This window comes from Somniosus microcephalus, chromosome 6 (assembly GCF_052327205.1).
Source record: "Somniosus microcephalus isolate GS21.2 chromosome 6, FLI_Smic_1.0, whole genome shotgun sequence".
In the NCBI taxonomy this organism is placed as follows: Eukaryota; Metazoa; Chordata; class Chondrichthyes; order Squaliformes; family Somniosidae; genus Somniosus; species Somniosus microcephalus.
In genome coordinates this window covers 280,777,382-280,802,118 of record NC_140992.1, presented here as the reverse complement: position 1 = coordinate 280,802,118, position 24,737 = coordinate 280,777,382, and the positions used below count along the sequence as shown (strand labels likewise).

The following is a 24,737-nucleotide window of genomic DNA, read 5'->3' as shown; positions in this document are numbered from 1 at the left end:
ATCCAATTAGTCCCACTCCCCCACACTTTCCCCTTAGCCCTCCAAATTTTTCCTCCAAGTATTTGTCCAATTCCCTTTTGAAAGTTATTATTGAATCTGCTTCCACCGCCCTTTTAGGCAGCGCGTTCCAGATCACAACAACTCGCTGTGTAAAAAAATGTTTCCTCATCTCGCCTCTGGTTCTTTTGCCAAACACCATAAGTCTGTGTCCTCTGGTCACCGACCCTCCTGCCACTGGAAACAGTTTCTCCTTATTTACTCCGGGTTGGCGGGGCCGAACCGATCTCCCGGGGGTGAAGGAGACTATTAGGGGCCGGACACCGGGTGGGACCTTGCTTTACTAAGAACATAAATAGTAGCAGGAGTAGGCCATTTGGCCCCTTGAGCCTGCTCCACCATTCAATAAGATCATGGCTGATCTATCCTTGATTCCCTTAAAATATCCAAAAAATCTATCGATCTTTGTCTTGAATATACTCTGGGGTAGAGAATTCCAAAGATTCACCACCCTCTGAGTGAAGAAATTTCTCCTCATCTCAGTCCTAAATGGCCGACCCCTTATTCTGAGACTGTGACCCCTGGTTCTAGACTCCCCAGCCAGGGGAAACATCCTCCCTGCATCTACCCTGTCAAGCCCTGTAAGAATTTTGTATGTTTCAATGAGATCACCTCTCATTCTTCTAAACTCTAGAGAATATAGGCCTAGTCTACTCAATCGTTCCTCATAGGACAATCCCCCCATCCCAGGAACCAGTCTGGTGAACCTTCGTTGCACTCCCTCTATGGCAAGTATATCCTTCCTTGGGTAAGGTGACCAAAACTGTAGACAGTACTCCAGGTGTGGTCTCACCAGGGCCCTATATAATTGCAGTAAGGCGTCTTTACTCTTGTACTCAAATCCTCTTGTAATGAAGGCCAACATACTATTTGCTTTCCTAATTGCTGGCTATACCTGCATGTTAACTTTGTGATTCGTGTACAAGGACACCCAGGTCCCTCTGAACACCAACATTTCCCAATCTCTCTCCATTTAAAAAATACTCTGCTTTTCTATTTTTCCTACCAAAGTGGCTAACTTCCCATTTCTCCACATTATATTCCATTTGCCGTGTTCTTGCCCATTCACTGAGCCTGCCTATATCCCCTTGAAGCCTCCTTGCATCCTCCTCACAACTTACATTCCCACCCAGCTTTCTGTGAACACGCCAGGATTTCCAGTTACTGCTGATCTGAGCTGGGTTGCTGTGGAGATTCTTACCCAGAGGGTGTGACATTGCCTTGGATCCTGGGAGTTGGCTGTTCACTCACTGAATGCAATGGGTAAAGAGTTTATTTATATGGAAATCAGCAAAGATAGTAAAAGTGAGATTTGAATTTCCACATTTGAGTGAATCTGTTTTGAGTTACTGCTCTGGAAAAGGGTTTTCTTTTGGTGGTTTGACCTCCCTCTTTTTACATAGAATGACATAAATACAGCATAGAAACCGGCCGGTTGCCCACCCGGCCCGTGTTGCTTACTCTCCATGTGAGCTTGCAGTCTACTCCATGACGCTTAATTCAGAATATCAGATTTAACATTAAATTCTCTCTTTGCTGTGTTACTTAACTCGAGTTATTGGATAATTCAGCATTTCTCGTGCATAAACCTAATTTGAATGAATGGGAGTAGACTATTTTTATTCCTGGATAGACTCAGCAGGTGAGGCAGCATCTATGGGGAAGTCAAGCAAGTTAACTTTTTGAGTGTGCGAACTCTTTGTCCAAACTGGAAGATGTTGCAGGTGAACAGCATTGAGAAAGGAACTGGACAAGGGGAACATGGAACACACAGGCAAGAAAAGGGGAGAAATTGAGAGGGGGTGGTCTGTATCCTTGGTGTCAACCTGCTCTGGGGTCACTGGAGCCTGCTCTGGGGTCACTGGAGCCTGCTCTGCTTAGTCAGGTTTTCAAGCTTCCCTTTCATATGCTTATCCCCCATCCTTTTAGCTATTCGTGCACTCTGTGCCTCATAAGTCTCGCCCCTCATGTCTCCCAATTTGCCTCCTATTGTCTTATGCTTATATCATTTCTGCCAATTAACCATCTCCTGTTTGCCACTTAAGCCCTTTGCCGGTTCTATTTCTTTTACTGTCTGTGTTTTTTGTCCTCTCTGTCTTCCCCTTGTCCTGTTCCTCTTTACATGCAGTTCATCTGTAATGTCTTCAGTTCTGATGAAGGTCCCACACCTGAAACATTAACGTGTCTGTTCTCTCCACAGATGCTGCCTGGCCTGATTAGTGTTTCCAGCATGTTGTGTTTTTGTTTCAGATTTCCAGTATCTGTAAAACTGTTTGTGTTTTTTAAATTCCTGTTTCCCTGGCATGCTGCAGGCCACCGATACACTCTGACCTGAGCCTCAGAACTGTAAACGAGAAAGATGAGTGCAAGGGCCTTGGGTTGTTTCTTCACATTAGAGGTGCTACATTAATGCTAGTTGTTGTAGTGATTGGAACAGGGAATGTCTTTGGTGAGTGGATTACCTCAGCTGCCCGCCTCCCTATTGTGCAAGGCTGCAGGTAATTTAGACACGCCAATCAGTGCTACAAGTATTACCCACCCATAGTTACCCAAACATGGAAAATATTGCACAATTTGATACTGTTGAGAAATCAGTTGTCTTGTGTGTTCCACTGAAGTAAAATAAAACAACTTTTTGTTTTCAACTTTCTTCTCCTTTCCTCCACTCCTCTTTCAAGCCTGGGGTCTTTCCTTGGGCGGAAGCTCGTTATCCTGCCCAGCCTGAATGGTTCAATTCTGTCCTCGTGACGGCCGCACATTGCCTCCAGCAGTGGTCAGGTACCCTTTCCCCAGCCTATACCCAGAGCCCCAACTGCTGACCCAGCTAAGATAAACGAGCTCAACACAGGCTGAGAATTGAACCTGTGGCCATCTGTTTTCTGCTCGGTGTGACTTAATACAGCACTATACCTGGTGGGGCCTTTGCCCACTGGTTCATTTGGAGTGCGAGACGAGTGTTGATGCTGCTTTAAGGACTTACAAAGAATACAATCTTTTATTTTTTCTCTGTCCATGCCAGGAAAGAGAGAGGGAGAGGGAGAGGGAAAGAGAGCGAGAAAGAGAACGAGACAGACACCGAGAGCAACGCGAGAGGGAAAGGGAAAGAGAAAGAGAACGAGGAAACAGGATACGAGAGAGAGAGCGGGACAGAGAGCGTGAACGTGACAAAGAACGGCAGCGGAGAAAAGAGGAGTGGGAGCGAGAGCGTGCAAAGCGAGAAGAAAAAGATAGAGCACAAAAAGACAAAGAACGAGAGAAGGAAAAACCAAAGCAGAGATCGCCACCTCCAGCGAGGTAAGCACATTCGTTCAAGGTGTTGGGCACTAAGGCCCATAGCTTTTCACGAGGGCAATATTTTCGCACTGGTCAATATGCATATTAGTAATACCAATGACGCGTATGTGGTCTCCCTTCACTCACTCACATTGACGCTTTGTGTAGTTTAAGTGGCAATAACAGTGGATTGTCTTTGATTACCTCATTCATGTAATGCCTGTGAAACCCGAGCATCTGGTGATGAGAAAACTGCTGTCACTGTCAGTAGCTGTGTCTCAAATACCGTTTCGCTTTGTTAATCTAAAACATTGTATGAAGCAATTGTACAAAACTTATCTGCCCGTGTGTCATAAATATAGATCGTCCTTGACTCTCGATAGCTCAGTGGGTGAATGGACAGTGTGGCATGTGGTATGAAGCCATACAGACCAGGAAAGGTCCAGCTGTCGGCCCCCGCCTGTGCCCGAGTCCAGCTGTCGGCCCCCGCCTGTGCCCGAGTCCAGCTGTCGGCCCCCGCCTGTGCCCGAGTCCAGCTGTCGGCCCCCGCCTGTGCCCGAGTCCAGCTGTCGGCCCCCGCCTGTGCCCGAGTCCAGCTGTCGGCCCCCGCCTGTGCCCGAGTCCAGCTGTCGGCCCCCGCCTGTGCCCGAGTCCAGCTGTCGGCCCCCGCCTGTGCCCGAGTCCAGCTGTCGGCCCCCGCCTGTGCCCGAGTCCAGCTGTCGGCCCCCGCCTGTGCCCGAGTCCAGCTGTCGGCCCCCGCCTGTGCCCGAGTCCAGCTGTCGGCCCCCGCCTGTGCCCGAGTCCAGCTGTCGGCCCCCGCCTGTGCCCGAGTCCAGCTGTCGGCCCCCGCCTGTGCCCGAGTCCAGCTGTCGGCCCCCGCCTGTGCCCGAGTCCAGCTGTCGGCCCCCGCCTGTGCCCGAGTCCAGCTGTCGGCCCCCGCCTGTGCCCGAGTCCAGCTGTCGGCCCCCGCCTGTGCCCGAGTCCAGCTGTCGGCCTGTGCCCAGGTTTCAGTGGTTGGATCACTGCAGCTGGCCCCGGTGCCTCGGAGTCAGGGATGGGACAATCAGCCCTAGTTCCTGCTGCCCATTGTCATCCAGTGACCACTACTGGAAAATGTCTGCACCTGTCTTCCACACACAGGATTGAGCTCATTTAGCTTGCGCCCCCTCCACAAGCTTGAATGACCTGCTGCCACTCACCATCTAAGTCCATGCAGGAGGAATGGTCACTGAAGCACTGTGGAGCTGTACCCTTGAACCAGCAGGGGTCACTGCCTTCAGGGGAGGAGGGAGAAATGGAAAAATAACTAAAAATAGCACGTGTGCGCATAAACATGTGTGTCACACACTTGCACGCATATCGAGTCATAGATTTATACAGCACAGAAAGAGGCCCTTCGGCCCATCGTGTCCGTGCCGGCCATCAAGCCCTGTCTATTCTAATCCCATTTTCCAGCACTTGGTCCGTAGCCTTGTATGCTATGGCGTTTCAAGTGCTCATCTAAATGCTTCTTGAATGTTGTGAGGGTTCCTGCCTCTCCCACCCTTTCAGGCAGTGAGTTCCAGATTCCAACCACCCTCTGGGTGAAAAAGTTTTTCCTCAAAATTACCTCTAAACCTCCTGCCCCTTACCTTGAAACTATGCCCCCTGGTTATTGACCCCTCTACTAAGGGGAAAAGTTCCTTTCTATCTACCCTATCTATGCCCCTCATAATTTTGTACACCTCAATCAGGTCCCCCTTCAGCCTTCTCTGCTCTAAGGAAAACAACCCCAGCCTGTCCAGTCTCTCCATAGCTGAAGCACTCCAGCCCAGGTAACATCCTGGTGAATCTCCTCTGCACCCTCTCCAATGCAATCACATCCCTCCTATAGTGTGGTGACCAGAACTGCACACAGTATTCCAGCTGTGGCCTAACTAGCGTTTTGTACAGCTCCATCATAACCTCCCTGCTCTTATATTCTATGCCTCGTCTAATGAAGGCAAGTATCCCATATGCCTTTTTAACCACCTTATCTACCTGTCCTGCCTTCAGGGATCTGTGTACATGCATACCAAGGTCCCTCTGTCCTTCCTAGGGTCCTCCCATTCATTGTGTATTCCCTTGCCTTGTTAGTCCTCCCAAGATGCATCACCATTTCAGGGTTAAATTCCATTTGCCACTGTTCTGCTCATCTGAACAACCCGTCTATATCGTCCTGTAGTCTGAGGCTTCCCTCTTCGCTATTTACCACTCCACCAATTTTCATGTTATCTGCGAACTTACTGATCACACCTCCTACATTCATATCTAAATCATTAATGTACACTACAAACAGCAAGGGACCCAGCACCGATCCCTGCGGTACACCACTGGACACAGGCTTCCAGTCACAAAAACAACCTTCGACAATCATCCTCTGCCTCCTGCCACTAAGCCAATTTTGGATCCAATGTGCCAAATTGCCCTGGATCCCATGGGCTTTTACCTTCTTGACCAGTCTCCCAAGTGGGACCTTGTCAAAAGCCTTACTGAAGTCCATGTAGACTACATCAACTGCACTACCCTCATCCACACACCTAGTCACCCCCTCTCAAAATTCAATCAAATTGGTTAGACATGATCTCCCCCTGACAAAGCCATGCTGACTATCCTTGATTAATCCTTGCCTCTCCAAGTGGAAACTAATTCTGTTCCTCAGAATTTTTTTCAATAATTTCCCTACCACTGATGTTAGGCTCACTGGCCTGTAATTCCCTGGTTTATCCCTACTACCCTTCTTGAATAATGGTACTACGTTAGCTGTTCTCCAGTCCTCTGGCACATCCCCTGTGGCCAGAGAGGTTCTGAAAATTTGTGTCAGAGCCCCTGCAATCTCCTCCCTTGTCTCACACAGCAGCCTGGGATACATCTCATCTGGGCCTTGGGATTTATCCACTCTTAAGCCTGCTAAAACCGCAAGTACCTCCTCCCTCTCGATACTAATTTGTTCAAGTATATCACAATCCCCCTGCCTGATTTCTATGCTTACATCGTCCTTCTCCATAGTGAACACAGATGCAAAATATTCATTTAAAACCTCACCTGCATCTTCCGGCTCTACACAGATTGCCACTTTGGTCCCTAATGGGCCCTACTCTTTCCCTGGTTATCCTCTTGCCCTTAATATACTTATAAAACACCATGGGATTTTCCTTTATTTTGCCCGCCAGTGTTTTTTCATGCCCCCTCTTCGCTCTCCTAATTTCTTTTTTAAGTATCCCCCTGCACTTTCTATACTCCTCTCGGGCTTCCACTGTTTTTAGTCCTTTGTATCTGCCAAAAGCCTCCCTTTTTTTCCTAATCCATTCTTGTACATCCCTTGACACCCAGGGTTCCCTGGGTTTGTTGGTCCCACCCTTGACCTTTACAGGAACATGTTGGAGTTGTACTCTCTCTCCTTTCTGAAAGACTCCCACTGCTCTGATGTAGATTTTCCTACAAGTAGCTGATTCCAGTCCACTTTGGCCAGATACTGCCTTATCATATTAAAATTGGCCTCCCCCCCCCCCCCCCCCCCCCCCCCAATTTAGAACCTTTATTTCCGGTCCATCTTTGTCCTTTTCCATGACTACCTTAAATCTCACCGAATTATGGTCACTGTCACCAAAATGCTCTCCGACTGACACTTCTACCACTTGCCCGGCTACATTCCCTAGAATTAGGTCCAGCACCGCTCCCTCTCTTGTAGGACTTTATACATGCTGGCTCAAAAAGCCCTCCTGGATGCACTTTAAGAATTCTGCACCCTCTAAGCCTTTCACACTCTGACTATCTCAGTTAATATTGGTGTTCTGTTAATAGTGTTCTGGAGTATGGTTGATTGGCTTGACTTTCACTGCCTGGCACAGCTAGATCCTGGCATGAGTCACTGATGCCCGATTTCCATCTCTCCCAACAATTCAGGACAGCTATTCTTTTCAGCTGTTTTGATGTATTTTACATTCAAAGATGAAAATAGGATTGTGTACAGGCATCCTAGACCTGGATACTAATCCCATAGCATTAATACCTGGCTGTCACTACCTTGTACTATGGTGTTTAAATGTCTTTATACCTGGCTGTAGTGTTGTCCTTATTGAACTCACTGTCTTTTGTGAATTAGTGTCAGTGAACTCATTTCCTGATTATCTGCTTCTTGAGCCAAACTGTCGTGGCCTGACTGAGATTTTTGCCACGTATTTATTAGAAGTCATCAACTGCAAGAATGAGAAGAAGGAAATGAGTTGTATGTTGTCTGGGGAAACGTAGTGTTTGTAACCCGAGACCAAGTGGAAAGTTCGGCAATGCGCTTTCAAGGTTTAATGTTTGTTTGTGTGTAGATCGGTAGTCTTTAAGTAGTTCTGAAATGTTACCCCTTTGTCTGCAGTTTGAGGGAATGAGCATTGTCTGAATGTATACATCCTATCACCAGCGCTCACCATGGAAATTCAGTGAGAGTTGGCCTTTCAGTGAACTGTCACAATAATTATTTCCTGTTCTACTTTTACTGCAAATGGGACTTGGCACTTCAAAATAACAGTTGTCTATCAGGAGCCAGCTTGGGGTTAGTCAGTCAGTCAGTAAGTTGTCTTAAGCCCATTGACCATAGTCTGCCTCCAGCAGCTCCTTTGCTATCTGCTTGTTATCACTCTTCCATTCAGGCCTTCCTGTGCATATTCGCACTGTCTCAGTTTTGGACTTCTACATGGCCTCTTCCCATTCCATCACTTTGAGGGCATCGAGCTTGAGCCGTGTAGGTCACATGCCTTGCTTATCGCTGCCGCCTTGTAACGTCCTCTTACTGCGTATAGGTGATTTGTCGTTAATTGATTGTAGATCACTGTTCACCCTGCTCCGCCCAGCATCCCCTTGCACAACTGGTTCTAATGCCAGATAGCCTCTGCTTCTGTCTCTCTTCCAGGATCTAGGCCTCAACATCTTATGGAGATGTTGTTTGGAGATCCAGCCTCCTACACTCTCCCATTCCAATCTCATGCCCCGCGTGTTCGAGTGGATTTTACCATCTCAACAAACGTGTGACTGTCTCGCATCCTCCACCAGTCATACAACTTCTCAAGTTTATAAATTTCCCCTTGATTTCTACCTCCTCACCATCACTGTCCACTTTTGTCTGTATTCCTTTATTCTTTTCTGCTGTTCCTTGGGCACAATCTTGGGTTTTGTGATAACTCATGTTGAATCCCCACTTCGGTACAGTCCCCCTCGGATCCCTCCCTGTACAAGAGGGTCAGACTCTTCATGCTGTGCCGGATGACATCGGCATTCACAGGCGGGGGTACACTTTGTGACATCTACTGATTGGTTGCAGATAAACCTGTAACTTGTTTTTAAATTATGTTTTATGCTCTCGGTTTTTATAGATGATTTGGGGTTGGGCATAGGGAGCACAATATCGAAGGATATTAGTGAACCAGTTGGAATTTTACTACAGTGTGAAGGTCTTTGACCTCACAAAGGCCTTTAACACTGTCAACCGTGAGGGATTATGGAGTGTCCTCTTCAAATTCGGCTGCCCTCAAAAGTTTGTCACCATCCTCCACCTGCTTCATGACGACATGCAAGCAGTGATCCTGACCAATGGTTCCACCACAGACCCAATTCACGTACGAACCGGGGTCAAGCAAGGCTGTAATGTTGCACCAACGTTCTTCTCGATCTTCCTTGCTGCAATGCTCCATCTCACCCTCCGTAAGCTCCCCGCTGGAGTGGAGCTAATCTACAGAACAAATGGGAAACTGTTCAACCTCCATCACCTCCAGTCCAGATCCAAGGTCGTCACATCCTATACCATCAAATTACAGTATGCAGACAACGCTTGCGTCTGTGCACACTCGGAGGTCGGACTCCAAACCATCGTCAACACCTTCACCGAAGCGTACGAGAGCATGGGCCTTACACTAAACATCCGTAAGACAAAGGTCCTCTACCAACCTGCCCCCGCCACACAGTACTGCCCCTGATTATCAAAATCCACGACAAGGCCTTGGACAACGTGGACCACTTTCCATACCTCGGGAGCCTACTGTCAACAAGGGCAGACATCGATGATGAAGTCCAACACCGCCTTCAGTGTGCCAGTGCAGCCTTTGGTCGCCTGAGGAAGAGAGTGTTTGAAGACCAGGACCTCAAACCCAGCACCAAGCTCATGGTCTACAGAGCAGTAGTGCTACCTGCCCTCCTGTATGCTTCAGATATGGACCATGTACAGCAGGCACCTCAAAGCACTGGAGAGGTAGCACTGGAGAGGTACCACCAACGTTGCCGCCGCAAGATCCTGCAAATCCATTGGCAGGATAGGCACACCAACGTCGGTGTTCTTGCTCAGGCCAGCATCGAAGCTTTGACCATGCTCGATCAGCTCCGATGGACAGACCACATTGTCCGCATGCCCGATACGATACTCCTAAAACAAGCGTTCTACTCTGAGCTCCGACACGGCAAGAGAGCCCCAGGTGGGCAGAGGAAACGCTTCAAGGACACCCTTGAAGCCGCCTTGAAAAAGTGCAACATCCCCACCGACACCTGGGAATCCCTGGCCCATGACCGCACAAAGTGGAGGAGAAGCATCCGGGAAGGCGCCGAACATCTCGAGTCTCTTCGCCGGGAGCAAGCGCAGGCAGCGCAAGGAGCGCACGTCATCCCAAGCACCCCACTCAACCACCGTCTGCCCCACCTGTGACAGAGACTGTAGGTCCCGCATTGGACTCATCAGTCACCTGAGAACTCATTTTTAGTGTGGAAGCAAGTCATCCTCGGTTCCGAGGGACTGCCTAAGAAGAAGACAACAGTGTGGCAGCATTCATTGTCATTTTTTCTCATGCTAACCCACAAAGGACCAGACTTAGTGAATTCAGTTTCACAACTTGCCATATTGAGATTTGAATTCACTACCTCTGGGTTGTGAATCCAGTACTGTAACCGCTCTTCTCTTCCGCTCTGTTCATCAAGCTTTTCGCTTTCCCTCGGCCGCGGTCATGGGCATTGACATTCTTTGAGAGGGGGATGTTTTATGGATATTATAGCTTTCACTTCTCTCCTGTGGAAGTAAAATATCTAAAGCCAATGGGAACCTTAAAAAATAACCGCAAGACATGAGCAATGGGGGAGTCGGAAGATCTTCACTCTCTCTGCATTCTTACAGTTTAAGCTGTTGAATAAAAATTGTGTGTGGGTGCGTGCATGCATGCGTGCGTGTGTGTGTACGTGTACACACACTGGTCGGCAGGGGGTAGAGGGGGAGGGAGTTTAGAGAGGGGTCAGGTTGAGAGAGAGGAGGGATCGGCGAGGGGGCTAGAGAAAGGAGAGAGAAGGGGTAGGAAAGGGAGGAGTGGAGATGTGAATAGGGGGCAGTTTGAGAGAAGGGGTTGGAAAGGAGCAGCTTGAGACGGGGGGTGGGGGCAGCGAGAAGGGGGTGTAATTACAGCGTGACATTGATGTAGGCAACACGAGGAGAGGCTAACTAGTAATCTATCTGGAGCTGGCAACTGGTGTAACAAGTAAAACACTTATATTTATATGGTGCCTATCACAGCTCAAGCAAAGCAAAGCACTTTGCACAATGAATTGGTCATCGTTATGTAGACAAATACAGGAACCATTTTGAGCAGAAAATCATAGAAACATTGAAGCTAGGAGCAGGATTCGGCCCCTCGAGCCTGCTCCGCCATTTAATGAGATCATAGCTGATCATCCAAACTCAGGACCCTGTCCCTGCTTTCTCCCCATATCCCTTGATCCCTTTAGCCTTAAGAAATATATCCAACTCCTCCTTGAATATATTTAATGAATTGGCCTCAACTGCCTTCTGTGGTAGAGAATTCCACAGGTTCACCACTCTCTGGGTGAAGAAATTCCTCCTCATCTCTGTCCTAAATGGCTTACCCCTATCCTTAGACTGTGACCCCTGGTTCTGGACTCCCCCGCCATCAGGAACATCCTTCCTGCATCTAGTCTGTCCAGTCCACAGCAATGAGATGACCAATCAGTTTCTCTTGTGTTTTGATGGTATTGGTTGAGGGAGGAGTATTGGCCAGGACACATGGAAAACATACTGCTCTTTCAATAGTGTCTTTACCCTCAGGAGCAGGTAGGTGGACCCTGGCTTTAACTCACCTGAAGGATGACACTCCAATATTGCCGCACTCTCTCAGTATCGCAATAATGTGTCCGCCTGGGTGAGGTGCTCAACTCCTGGAGTGGGACTTGAACCCATAACCTTCTAACTCAGAAGTGAAAGTGCTGCAACTGAACCAAGCTGACAACTGAATGATTTGAAGCCACAGTTTAGAGCAAGCTGTGCATTTCAATCGAGGCCCCGTCTGCTCTCAGGTGGACGTAAAAGATCCCGCAGCACTATTTTGAAGAAGAGCAGGGGAGTTCTCCCCGGTGTCCTGGGGCCAATATTTATTCCTCAACCAACATCACTAAAACAGATTATCTGGTCATTATCACATTGCTGTTTGTGGGAGCTTGCTGTGTGCAAATTGGCTGCCGTGTTTCCAACATTGCAACAGTGATTACACTTCAAAAAGTACTTCATTGGCTGTAAAGCGCTTTAGGATGTCCTGAGATTGTGAAAGGCGCTATAGAAATTGAAGTCTTTTGTTTCTTTACCAGCCAGTTTGCTGTGTATTGTGGCTGAGAACATTGCAGTAAAGTATCATTTGCAGAATTTCATCCGTGGGGATAAAAATCATTCCTACATGCTTCTTTCCTCTCCCGTGTCAATTCATACATTTAACCAAGTCTTCCCGTTTTAAAGCGCGCATCTCATTTATTTCAACACCTTTTCCAGGAATGAAAAGAATTAGATTTTTATCACTTGGAATTCTTAATTTTTAAACCTCCATTGTGGATATGTCTGGATTAATTGGGTCATTCCACAGTTTTCAGCGCCTGTCAGTCCTGTTGCAGACTTCGTACCTTTGCTGTCTGTGCCATGCAGCAGTTCATTGCTTCCCCAGGCGATAATGGAGTTATTTGTGCATTAATTATGCAATCTCTGCTGTAATTACAAGTTACGTAACCTTTCCTTGTAGTCATTTCCGGCTGTTCTAATTAGTGATGGTGGCTTGCATTGTTTCTGATTTAATGCCGCTGGGATATAAAATGCCAGTTTCTGATATCAAGGTTTGCCAGAGCCCAATGTCCGAGAACTACAGCAGCATTTGCTGAAAGTGCAAATAACAATTATTTAAACTGGAGGAGCAGTTACATGCTGAACGTGTACACTAGCATGGGTAGCTACCTTTTAAAACAGATAGTAAAAGGATGCATCTAATTAGTTACCAAGAGCAAAACTGGCAATACTAGAAATGTGAAATAATAGAAAATGTTGGCATTGCACAATAGTGTCGGTGTGGCTCAGTGGCAGCACTTTTGCCTCTCTGTCAGAAGGTCGTCCCTTTGGGGCCTAACCTCAGGACTTGGAACACGTATTCTAAACCAACCTTCCAATGCCAGTACTGATGGCAGTGCCGTCTTTCAGATGAGACGTTAAACCGAGGCCCCGTCTGCCTACTCAGGTGGACATACAAGATCTCTCGGCCAATATTTGAAGAAGAGCAGGGGAGTTCTCCCAGTGTCTTGACTGACATTCCTTCCTCCGCCTCCACCATCAAAGCAAGATAACTGGTTATGTATCTGTGCGATTTGTGGGGTCTTGCTGTGCACAAATTGACTTGCACTTGCCAACATAACTGCCTGCTTAAAAGCAGATAGACTGAGGCAAGGGTGGAGACGGGCAATGATACAGGTGATCGTAGGCAGTCTCTGTGATGGAGAGGATATGGGATCGGAAGCTCAGCACGAGGGCAAATAGTTGTCAACAGTCTGATGGCGAGGATACAGAGTTAGTGGAAGGGGCGGCGGCCGAAAATAATGGCTTCCGTCTTCCCACTGTTTAACTGGAGGAAGTTGCAGCTCCTCCAGGACTGGATGTCAGACGAGCAGGTTAACAATGCCGAGGCAGTGGAGGGACGAGAGGGGTGGTGGAGAGGTTAAGCAGGATGTCATCAGCGTACATATGGATCCTGATGCTGTGTCTTTGGGTGATGTCTTTTAAGGGGTAGCATGTAGATGAGAAATAGGAGGAGGCCAAGGATAGATCCTTGGGAGACACCAGGAGTAATGGTGTGGGAGCGGGAAGTGAAGCTGGAGATTTTTTGGCTGTGATTGGCTCGGTAAGAGTGGAATCGAGGGAGGGTCGTCCCACTGAGACGGACAATGGGGAAGAAGCATCGGAGGAGGATGGTGTGATTGACCATATCAGAGGCAGTGGAGAAGGATGAGGAGGGATAGTGCACCACAGACAGAGGATGCAATTTGTGACTTTATTTAGGGCCATTTCAGTGCTGTGGTAGGGGTGAAAACCTGATTGGAGAGATTCAAACATGGAGTTGCGGGAAAGATGGGCATGTCCTAACGGCTGTGGGATCTGTGTGCGCACAACGTGTTCCTAATACAGGAAACTCTTTTTTATCCGGGACCGGCGTGGTGCCGGTTTATCAAAAAGTCCGGATTACAGAGAGGTATAGTAAAAGGTACGAGAGCTCCGTACACAGCAACAAATCCAGGCTTCCGTGTTGCTTAGCAACAGGTGCAGGAACCGGCCACAAGATCCAAGTGTCCCTGTTGCTTAGCAACAGGTGCAGGAATCCGGCCACAAGATCCAGGAATGGCCACTAATATGAATTAAAACTTACCTGAACCTACTACTGAATTTTGCCGCTTAAGAGATTTCCGGTTATTTAGGTGCCAGTAAATCGCGAGTTTCCTGTACTCCTTTAAACACATTTCTGTGACCAAGCACTTCCTAATATCTGCGCCTTTGGCTTGGCGTCCATTTTTTCCCCTTGCGCCTCTGAAGTACATTTGGGACATTTTTCTACGTTAAAAGTTGTTGTTGATCGTGGGGAAGAAACTTCACAAAGATCAAAACTGGATATCTTTTGCACATGACCATTTGTTTTTCATGAAGTTGTAAGATGTAATTTTGGATTCTGTGTCTTATCGGTGATTTTTCTCAAAGGATCAGTAGTGGTATGCATTTCAGTGGAACTGATCGTGTTCCCAAGATTGAATGGGTTGGAAAAATGACCGATCGAGCTATAAATAGAAAGACTATTTTAAACTATGATCTAATTATACACAAGAGTTTAAAAATAAACTGACTGGGAGAGATCTTGTGGCACGTGGCCAGCTGCAATTAGATTAGGACATTGGAGAGTTCCCAGAAATTCCCCTATGAAAACTGAGGACCTAGCTTCTGTTACAACTTGAAACTTAATTGAAATCGGCACACCATCCTCCTCCAATACCACCTCCATTGTCCAGCTGGGTGGGACTCGCCTGGTTCTATTCCTATATATCCAATCGTAGCCAGAGAATTACATGCAATTACTTCTCTTCCTGCTCTCGCAGTTTCCTCAGTGTCCTCCGAGGATCTGTCCTTGGCACCCTACTACTTCTCACCTACATGCTGCCCCTCGGCAACTTCATCTGAGAAAACAAGGTCAGGTTTCACTTGTACGCTGACGACACCCAGCTCGACCTCACCACCACCCCTCTCGACCCCTCCACTGTCTCTGATTTGTCACGCTGCTTGTCCGACATCCAGAAATTTCCTCCAGTTGAACATTGGGAAGACCAAAGTCATTGTCTTTGGTCCGGTCACAAACTGCTCTGTAGCCACCCACTCTCAAAGGCTGAACAAGACGGCTCGCAACCTTGGTGTCCTATTTGACCTTGAACTGAGCTTCCGACCCCATATACTCTCCATTACCAAGACCGCCTCCTTCCACCTCCGTAATATCGCCTGTCTCTGGTCTTGCCTCAGCACATCTGCTGCCGAAACCCTCATCTATGCCTTTGGTAACTGTAGACTTGCAACGCTTTCCTGGCGACATCCCACCTTGCACCCTCCGTAAACTTGAGCTCATCCAAATCTGGCTCCCGGTCTGGCAGTGCCTTGATTTTTAAAATTCTCATTCTTGATTTCAAATCCTTCCATGGTCTCACCCCTCCCTATCTGTTTAACTTACTCCAGCCCTACAACCAAGAATTCTGGCATCTTGCACATTCCCGATTTTCATCGCTCCATCGTTGACAGCCGACAGGCTTTCAGCTGCCTCGGCCCTAAGCTCTGGAAATCCCTCCGTCAGCCTCTCCGCCTCTTCACCCACTCTCTCCCCCTGTAAGACGCTCCTTAAAACCTACCTCCACTTGTCCTAATATCTCCTTTTGTGGCTCGGTGTCAAATTATGTCTGATAATGCTCCTGTGAAGCGCCGCGGGATGTTTTACTACATTAAAGGCGCTATATAATTCCAAGTTGTTGTTGAGATCTTACAGGGCTAGTTCAGAGATAAGCTGTATGTTGTCTGTGTAAACTGGCAGACCTTCTCTTGAACCACACCATTCTTATTGCCTGTTCATACTCTTGTTCTTCAATTCTCCTCCCCCACTCCGCCTCCACTTCTCGGGTTGCTCCCCCTAGTCCCAACTTAGCTTTTTTTTAAAAAGAAAATTTGCACCTCTTCTTGCTGCATATGTACATAGATGTCTCACTGTTTTAAGAGGTTTAAATTCATGAGATAAAAGTAAATAAATAGATCGACAGATCCAACAGTCAGAAATCTTTAAACATGAAATGCATACGGTACGAGATAAATATATATCTATAAGGTGAAGAGTGCATCGAAGTATAAAGTTTGTGAATAAAGAGATATTAAAGCCAAGCTGAAACTCAAAAGGGAGGCATATGATAAAGTTAGGGCTAACAATACTAAAGATAATAAAGTAGGGGAGGTGAAAAGGCAGATCAGATGGGCTAAAAGGGAATATGAAAAAGACTGGCAGATAATCTAACAGGAAATAGTACATTTAAAAAGTAAAAAGATAGATAGAGAGAGAGAGAGAGAGTACGACCACTCGGATGGAGGAAGGACTTAATTGTGGAGGATGAAAATTGATTTGATGAGGTCTCAAAAGAAACTAGTTCGAAAAAAATTCAGGCATATGGTGCAAGAGGAACTTAGCAGCAGGGATGGAAAGTTGGCTGATGGTTAGGAAACAGAGTTTGGGGAAATGAGTGATGTTTGGATTGGAGACAGGTTGGTTGGACGTGGTGTACTCTGGAGTCAGTGCTTGCTCCACTTTCGTTCTTGGTATTTATAGATAATTTGGACTTGGGCATAGAGAACAGAATTTCAATTTGCTGAGGACAGGCGGCAGATGCAATTTAATGTGGGCAAGTGAGGTCATTTATTTTGAGAGAAAAACTAAGAATGGGAGTATACGGTTAAAAGAAACGGAGTGACTGCTGCCGACGGCCGGAAGCTGCACAGAAGCATACTGCACATTAATCTGGAAGAGTGTGTTTGAAGACCAGGACCTCAAACCCAGCAACAAGCTCATGGTCTACAGAGCAGTAGTGATACCCGCCCTCCTGTATGCCTCGGAGACATGGACCATGTACAGCAGGCACCTCCAAGCACTGGAGAGGTACCACCAATGCTGCCTCCGCAATATCCTGCAAATCCATTGGCAGGATAGGCGCACCAACGTCAGTGTTCTTGCTCAGGCCAACATCCCCAGCATCGAAGCTTTGACCACGCTCGATCAGCTCCGATGGACGGGCCACATCGTTCACGTGCCCGATACGAGACTCCCAAAACAAGCGCTCTACTCGGAGCTCCGACACGGCAAGAGAGCCCCAGGTGGACAGAGGAAACACTTCAAGGACACCTTCAAAGCTTCCTTGAAAAAGTGCAACATCCCCACCGACACCTGGGAATCCCTGGCCCAAGACCGCACAAAGTGGAGGAGAAGCACCCGGGAAGGCGCTGAACACCTCGAGTCTCTTCGGGAGCAAGCGCAAGGAGCGCACGTCAACCCAAGCACCCCCACCCACCTGCCCCTTCAACCACCGTCTGCCCCACCTGTGACAGAGACTGTAGGTCTCGCATTGGACTCATCAGTCACCTGAGAACTCATTTTTAATGTGGAAGCAAGTCATCCTCGGTTCCGAGGGACTGCCTAAGAAGAAGACACTGCACTCTACTCTTTACACACCCTCGTGCACATTACACTGATATTTGTACTGCATTGTACAGATTTACACCGATAACACTGCACGTTGCAGTCTGATTGTACGCGCGACACACATGACACTGTACCAGTTACATTAATCACATTCATTGTAGACATTGTCTGATTGCACAAATTTATACTGATTATACTGCATTACGCTGCAAACTTCAATCATTACACTGCAATTTACATATTACATTGATCCATAAACATTACACTGATTACACTGCAATGCCACATTAAACTCGAGTGCACATTCACTCTGCTCTAAACATTGCAATATACAGATTACACTACTATAATGTGCACTTTGCACTCAACACTGCACAGTAGATGTAGAGATCACATGGCACCGCGCACCGATCACACTGCACCGCTCATTTTTAGTGTGGAAGCAAGCCATCCTCGGTTCCGAGGGACTGCCTAAGAAGAATTTGGAAGCTGATATCGATGATGATTCTGCTTTTTTTCCGCAGCGCCTGCTCCTTTCCCGGCTTTTTTCCCCCAGAGCCCGTGAGTCGCAAAGTGAACGACCAAAAAAAGCACTTAGACTGCACATGCACGATTACTTCAACTTCACTGTCAACAGTCTCTGCCTAAAAGAAGTACACTTAATAGGGATTCCAGAAAAGAGCAAGCACAGACATAATGGGATGAGTAGCCTGCTTCTGTGGTGTACATTCTGTGGTATATCCCAGCGTAGACAGCAGTCGGACTCTTAAATGTCCAAGCAAGAAGCTGATGGTGGAGAGTAGGCTCAATGTGATGGTGTCAGTATGCATTTTGTTTTGGAACAGGTATGAACAGAGCATGCAGGCAGAAACGTATGGCTGGGACTATAATTTGGGTACGGAATTGGGTCAGAGGGATTTCAAGACTATCTTGGGGCAGATTCGCTGGGACACGGGGAGCCAGTGGAACCTGGCACACACACATGACAGCACGGTAAGAGTGGACACTGGCCATAGAGGTTCTGGATCAGCTGAAGTTGGCAAAAGTATGAGTCATAGAAAGTTACAGTACGGAAGGAGGCCATTTCAGCCCATCGTGTCCGCGCCGGCCAACAAAGAGCTATCCAACCTAATCCCACTTCCCAGCTCTTGGTCTGTAGCCCTGCAGGTTAGAGCATCCCAGGTGCACATCCAAGTACTTTTTAAATGTGGTTAGGGTTCCTGCCTCCACCACCCTTTCAGGCAGTGAGTTCCAGACCTCCACAACCCTCTGGGTGAAGAAATTTCCCCTCAAATCCCCTCTAAACCATCCACCAATTACTTTAAATCTGTGCCCCCTGGTTTTTGACCCCTCTGCTAAGGGAAATAGGTCCTTTCTATCTACTTTATCTGTGCCCCTCATAATTTTATACACCTCAATAAGGTCTCCCCTCAGCCTCCTCTGTTCCAAGGAAAACAGACCCAGCCTATCCAGTCTTTCCTCATAGTTAAGATTCTCTACTCCCGGCAACATCCTTGTAAATCTCCTCTGTACCCTCTCTAGTGCAATCACATCTTTCCTGTAATGTGGTGACCAGAACTGCACGCAGTACTCTAGCTGAGGCCTAACTAGTGTTTTATACAGTTGAAGCATAACCCCCCTGCTCTTGTATTCTATTCCACGGCTAATAAAGGCAAGCATTCCGTTTGCCTCCTTAACCACCTTATCTACCTGGCCTGCTACCTTCAGGGATCTGTGGACATGCACTCCAAGGTCCCTTTATTCCTCTACACTACTCGGTGTCCTACCATTTAATGTGTATTCCCTTTCCTTGTTAGCCCTCCCCAAATGCATTACCTCACACTTCTCCAGATTGAATTCCATTTACCACTGTTCTGCCCACCTGTCCAATTTATTGATATCTTCCTGCAGTCTGCAGCTTCCTCCTTCAGTATCAACCACACAGCCGATTTTAGTATCATCTGCAAACTTCTTAATCATAGGTGGGGAGTGTTTGAGAAGTGGATCCTTGAGGTGACAAAGGCGTGGAAAGGGCTTTTAACAGCGGGTGGGGGGTGGTACGAAGTGGTGTAAGCAGACAGTGGAGTTAGTGCCGGAGCCGGAGGCATGCTTGCTGATATTGAATTGAGGGAAATGTTGACTCTCTCAGGACTTGATGGACCAGTGAACTTAATGGGGCAGAAATTCGGGTCTCCACGGGTGAGTACGCACGGGGCCCAATGGAAGTGCCGGTTTCCTGCATGCGCGGGAAACCGGCACTTCCGTTCCCCTGAAAGCAGGGGTTAAGAGGTGGAACGCGTGCGCAGGAGAGGCTGCGCGTGCGCATCAAACTTAGTTTTTTTTTTACAGGTTTTCCCGGGAGGGTAAGTCTGCAGAAGTTACACATTTAAAAAGCAGGCGTAAGGCCTGCTTTTTACAAGGTAAGTGGTGAATTAATTAAAATTAAAACATTTTTTCCACATGTGATTTAAAAAAAAAAAATTATTTGCAGATGTAGTGATGTTTTGGGACCGTAGTATTTCTAAGTTTTGACAGCACTTCCTGTCAAGCTTATGAATGGAGCATTCCCTGCTCCCATTAGCTCCCCATGGCCCACGTGATCCCAGGGGACGCATCGAACTAACTGCGCCCCTGGGATACGCAAGCACTGCGCGCCGGCAGCTGGAACAGGCCCAGGATCGGAATTCCACGGGTGCTCACAGCTCAAAAGCTGGCGCGCAAGCTAAGTGCAGATCGAGGGCTTACACCCGCGGGAAGCCCCCGACCCGAATTTCTGGGCCAATGACTGCGGCTTGAATTGGTTGCAAAATATAAACGCAGCATCACCTTAGTTTTGATCTGTGCCCAGTTCCACTGAAGATCAGGGCAACCAAAACAAAACTGATTGTCAAATCATAATGCTCACAAGACATGTAACCTCTGGTTAATTGGTTAATGCTAACTGATCTAACTATAGCCTCATTGGTTTTATATCACTGTCCAGTAAAAGTTTAATAAAAATAAACGCTTTAAAATGAGCACTTTCGAGGAGTGTTTGCAGTGCTCAATCGCCAGCATTTTGAAGATGGTGTACACTAGAAGTCAGGAAAATGTCATTGGTTAATGTGGAGTTTGTTTTGGAGTGCAGCACCAGTGCGACGTGCAGGAATCGAGACATCTGAATGGCCAAACAGATGCACAGTTCAGATTGTAGTCTCACAACATGTAAACCGTACCTTGTTGAAGGAGTTGGATGCTCCTGTTGTTTTCTTACTTTATACTGGTGCACTCGGTGATTTTTTCCTACGGTGGTGGCAGTGTATTTTACCTAAGAGCGCTTGACTGATTCTGGGTGTTGGCAGTGGGACATTTTCCATTCCCAGCGTTGGTGTGTCTCGCATTGAAAAGCCAAACTTCATATTAAAATACAAAAGCAAAATACCGCAGAGGCCGGAAATCTGAAATAAAACCGGAAAGTGCTGGGAATACTCAGCAGGTCCGGCAACATCGATGGAAAGAGAAAGTTAACTTTTCAAGTCGATGACCTTTCATCCGAACTGGAAGAAATTAGATACGTAACAGGTTTTAAGCAAGTAGAGGGGCAGGGAAAGGTGGAGGGGAGGAAAGAACAAAAGGCAAGGTCTGATAGGGTGGAAGGCAGGAGAGATTAAATGATAAAAGGGATGCTGGTGCGTGGCGGTGGGAATGGGCCGTAAATATCCAGCTCAATATTGAAAGGTTGAAACTGTTCATCAGCCCCCATCAGCCCCCACCACTGATTCCGTCACTCTGCTGACCACTGTCTCTGGCTGAACCTGACTCGTCTCAACCGTAGCCTCCTGTTTGACCCCAAGCTGAATTTCTGCACCTATATCTTCTCCATCACAAAGACCACCTACTTCAAGTTTAGAAACATTGCCGGCTTTAGCCGCTGCATTACTGAAACCCATCATCCATGCCATTGTCTCCTCCAAACCTGGGCTTCTCCAACGCTCTCCTTACTGGTCTCGATCTCTACCCTCCATAAATTTCAATTTGTACTAAACTCTGGTGCACATAACTTGTCCCACTAAGTATGCACTGCAGCAACTCGCCATGGCTTCTTCGACAGCACCTCCCAAACTTGCAACCTCCACCACCTAGAAGGCCAAGGGCAGCAGGCGCATGGGAACACCACCACCAGTAAGTTCCCCTCCAAATCACACACCATCCTGTCTTGGAAATATATCACCGATCCTTCATCGTCGCTGTGTCAAAATGCTGGAACTCCCCAGCAAACAGCACTGTGGGAGTACCTTCACCTCACGCACTGCAGCAATTCAAGAAGGTGACTCACCACCACCGTCTCAGGCAATTGGGGATGGGCAAGAAAAGCTGGCCTTGCCAGTGACTCCCACATCCCAGGAATGAATTTTTCAAAAAAAGTCCTGTTTGCTTATTTCTTGCTGATCTACATTGGCTCTCATTCCCCAACACACACATTTTAAAATAACATCCTCCTATTTAAATCCTGCCACAGCCTCACTCCAGGCTGACCTCCACATTCTCAAACTCCAGCCCTGTGTGTCTCCAGTTACTCTGGACACCAGCCACCTGTGCATCCACCCCCTGCAGTGGCAGGACTTTCAGTCCCCTGGGTCCTACCCCTCTGGTACTCCCTCCTCATGCCTGTTTGTTTCTCTCCCAGCTCTTTAACCAAGCTTTTGGTGACCCATGTTAACCTCCCCTATCCATTTTGGTCCCCTCATGATAGGAATTTCAGGACCCTAGAGAAGGTCCAGAATAATGCTGAGTTTTGTGGCTCTCAGTTATCAAGGCAGACTTAAGAACCTGTTTTTTATTGAACAAAAAAGATTGAGTTTTGTAAAATGATGGGAATAGATTCAGTCTGGGTGGCTAGGGTATTTGAGCCGATAAGAATGGGCGAACTAGAGGACATCATTATAAAGTGCGAAAGTGAAGAGTTAAGTTAGATGTTGGGAAGTATTTCTCAAGAGAGTCATTGACCTCTGGGACAGATTGCCAAAGCGTGTGATATGTATAGGTGCAGTCCTTCAGAAGGGAGCTGAATGTATTCTGGAGAGTGGAGAACATTTCCAGTTATAGAACATAGATTGGATTATTGATGTGAGTTAGTGTGGTCTCCTGGAATTTGCCTGATTGCCTTTGGGGGTTGAAGAGGAATTTCCCAGAACCTTTCCTAAATTGGCCTCCAGTTTTTTGCCTCTCCCAGGAGATTGTGTGATAGGTAGCAGGGTTTGATGGTTGGATGGGACTGGCTTAATGGACCAGATTGTCTTGTCTTGTGTTTCGCATCCGTTTTCCTCATGCTCTGAAGCGCCTTAGAATTCTTTTTACAATAAAGTCATTGTTGTGCAACAGTACTAGTGACTTCATAGTGCAACCGTGCTAGTGACTTCATAGTGCAACCGTGCTAGTGACTTCATAGTGCAACAGTGCTAGTGACTTCATAGTGCAACAGTGCTAGTGACTTCATAGTGCAACAGTGCTAGTGACTTCATAGTGCAACAGTGCTAGTGACTTCATAGTGCAACAGTGCTAGTGACTTCATAGTGCAACGTTGCGAATGACCCGTAAGCGATTTGTTGTGGCCACTCTGCACGTGCATTTTCCTTTTGCCACGATTCACAGGAACTACAGCACGATTTAATGGTAACTTCAGGAGAAGGGCAGTCTCCCAAGACTCCGTCTATAATACAAAAGGTCCTTGTGATTCAAGTTTAAATGAGAAAAAGGGCAGGCTGCTGGGAACAATTTATACCAGCTGATTTCTCTCTGCATTGCTGGATCAAAAACACATTTTAAATCACACTATATTTGCCCTGCGGGTACCTTAGAGTTATGACATCCTTGGGTGCGATGAGCATAGTTCAAGTGCAACACCCTTCAGACGTACAATAGATGCAAAACCTTCTCGTTGTATGTGGATATATCTACCTCTATCTACGTAATATATTAAAATTCTTACAAGAAGTATTTCCTGCATTCCTCTAAGGTCACACTTAATTGCTCCTTTCTGTTGTGCATGCCTGTCACCTTTTAACCTATCGATGTAATACGTCCAAGTCCCAACTCCCAATTTGTATTTCCCAGGCCGTGTTCTCCACCGCCACATTCATCTCGGAACTGCCAAAATTGAGCTGCTTTTACCCCATTCCCCAACAGTCTTTCACCACCGCTGCACAATGGGTAGGGTATACTCCATTTCTAGTGTAAATAGTGTTTTCTCAGAGAGAACCTGTTTTTACACTTGGAGACTGAAGGCAATTCATTCTCTTTCATCCAACCCTGAAATCCCAAAGCTTCCCATTCCCTTCTGCCACCTCTCACACAGTGCTGCTCCCCAGCCCTGACTGTTCCCTTTCTCCTACTGCCTCTGGTCAATCCTTTCGCCCACCCCTCCCAGAAAACCCTGTCACCACACTTTTGTTATCAGCTCCCCTCCAGGATCTTCCTCCCAGTCATCCCGACACCTAGCAGCCTCCCTCCCCAGTGCTCCTACGCCCTAGCACTGCCATTCCAGTGCTCCCACACCCCAAGTCCGGCCTCCCCTTACTACCATATTGCTGCACCTCGACTCCTCCCCCATATCTTGACTCTCTCACTCCAGCCAATGTCCCCTTTCGAATGCCCCCCAATGCCCGGACCTCCCTGTGCTCCTGTATGCCTCAACCGCCAATCCTCGCACCCCCTTTCTCCAATGCTCCTACCTCGTGGACCCCACTCTCGATGCTCTGAGCCAGGACCATCTCCTGTTGATATCAACCCACATGGGAGCCCCCCTCCCCCAACTCCTCATTTCACTGGAACATCTTCCCTGCCATCTTCCTCTGTATCCTGAGCTTTGGGGGAAATAGGGAAAATAGAACTTCAAAGTTAAATGATCATTTAACAGCAAAGCCACCAAATTACACACAAATCAGTACTTCGTTATAGAAGCCTCACTAACGCTTCTACAATATTTTAATAACACAATTTGACTTATTCAGTCACTGTGCTTAGACTTGTACTCTTGCACCATTAACCCATGTCAAAACCATTGATGCTATTTATGGTTCCGTAATTATATTTGTTTATTGTATTTATTAAAAATTTAATATTTTCTATAGGTGCTGCAGAGAATGCAAATGAGATGGAAGGAAATTCCATCTGGAATAGTACTGCTGTTAATCAGCTTTACTTACCAAAAGCCTATCACTAATGTACCCAGACAAGCCTAGTTGGAACAGAGATGGAGTATGTTTACGATGCCTCCTAAACATTTACATTGCAAAACCATTTCCATTGGAAGCATTTCTGCAATGTTACCCAGTTCCTATTGTGCTAATTATATCCTCTACTCCA

At 47.2% G+C, this 24,737-nt stretch overlaps 1 protein-coding gene across 11 annotated transcripts in view; it reads left to right on the top strand.

Annotated features, from left to right (window-relative positions):
• Positions 1-24,737, top strand: part of zc3h18 (zinc finger CCCH-type containing 18) — a 213,392-nt gene that overhangs the window by 93,427 nt on the left and 95,228 nt on the right. For all 11 annotated transcript variants that reach the window (XM_085991932.1, XM_085991931.1, XM_085991940.1 and 8 more), the window contains one exon: positions 3,077-3,351. In XM_085991932.1, coding sequence (XP_085848058.1) covers positions 3,077-3,351 — 275 coding nt within the window. The remainder of the gene's footprint in view (positions 1-3,076; positions 3,352-24,737) is intronic.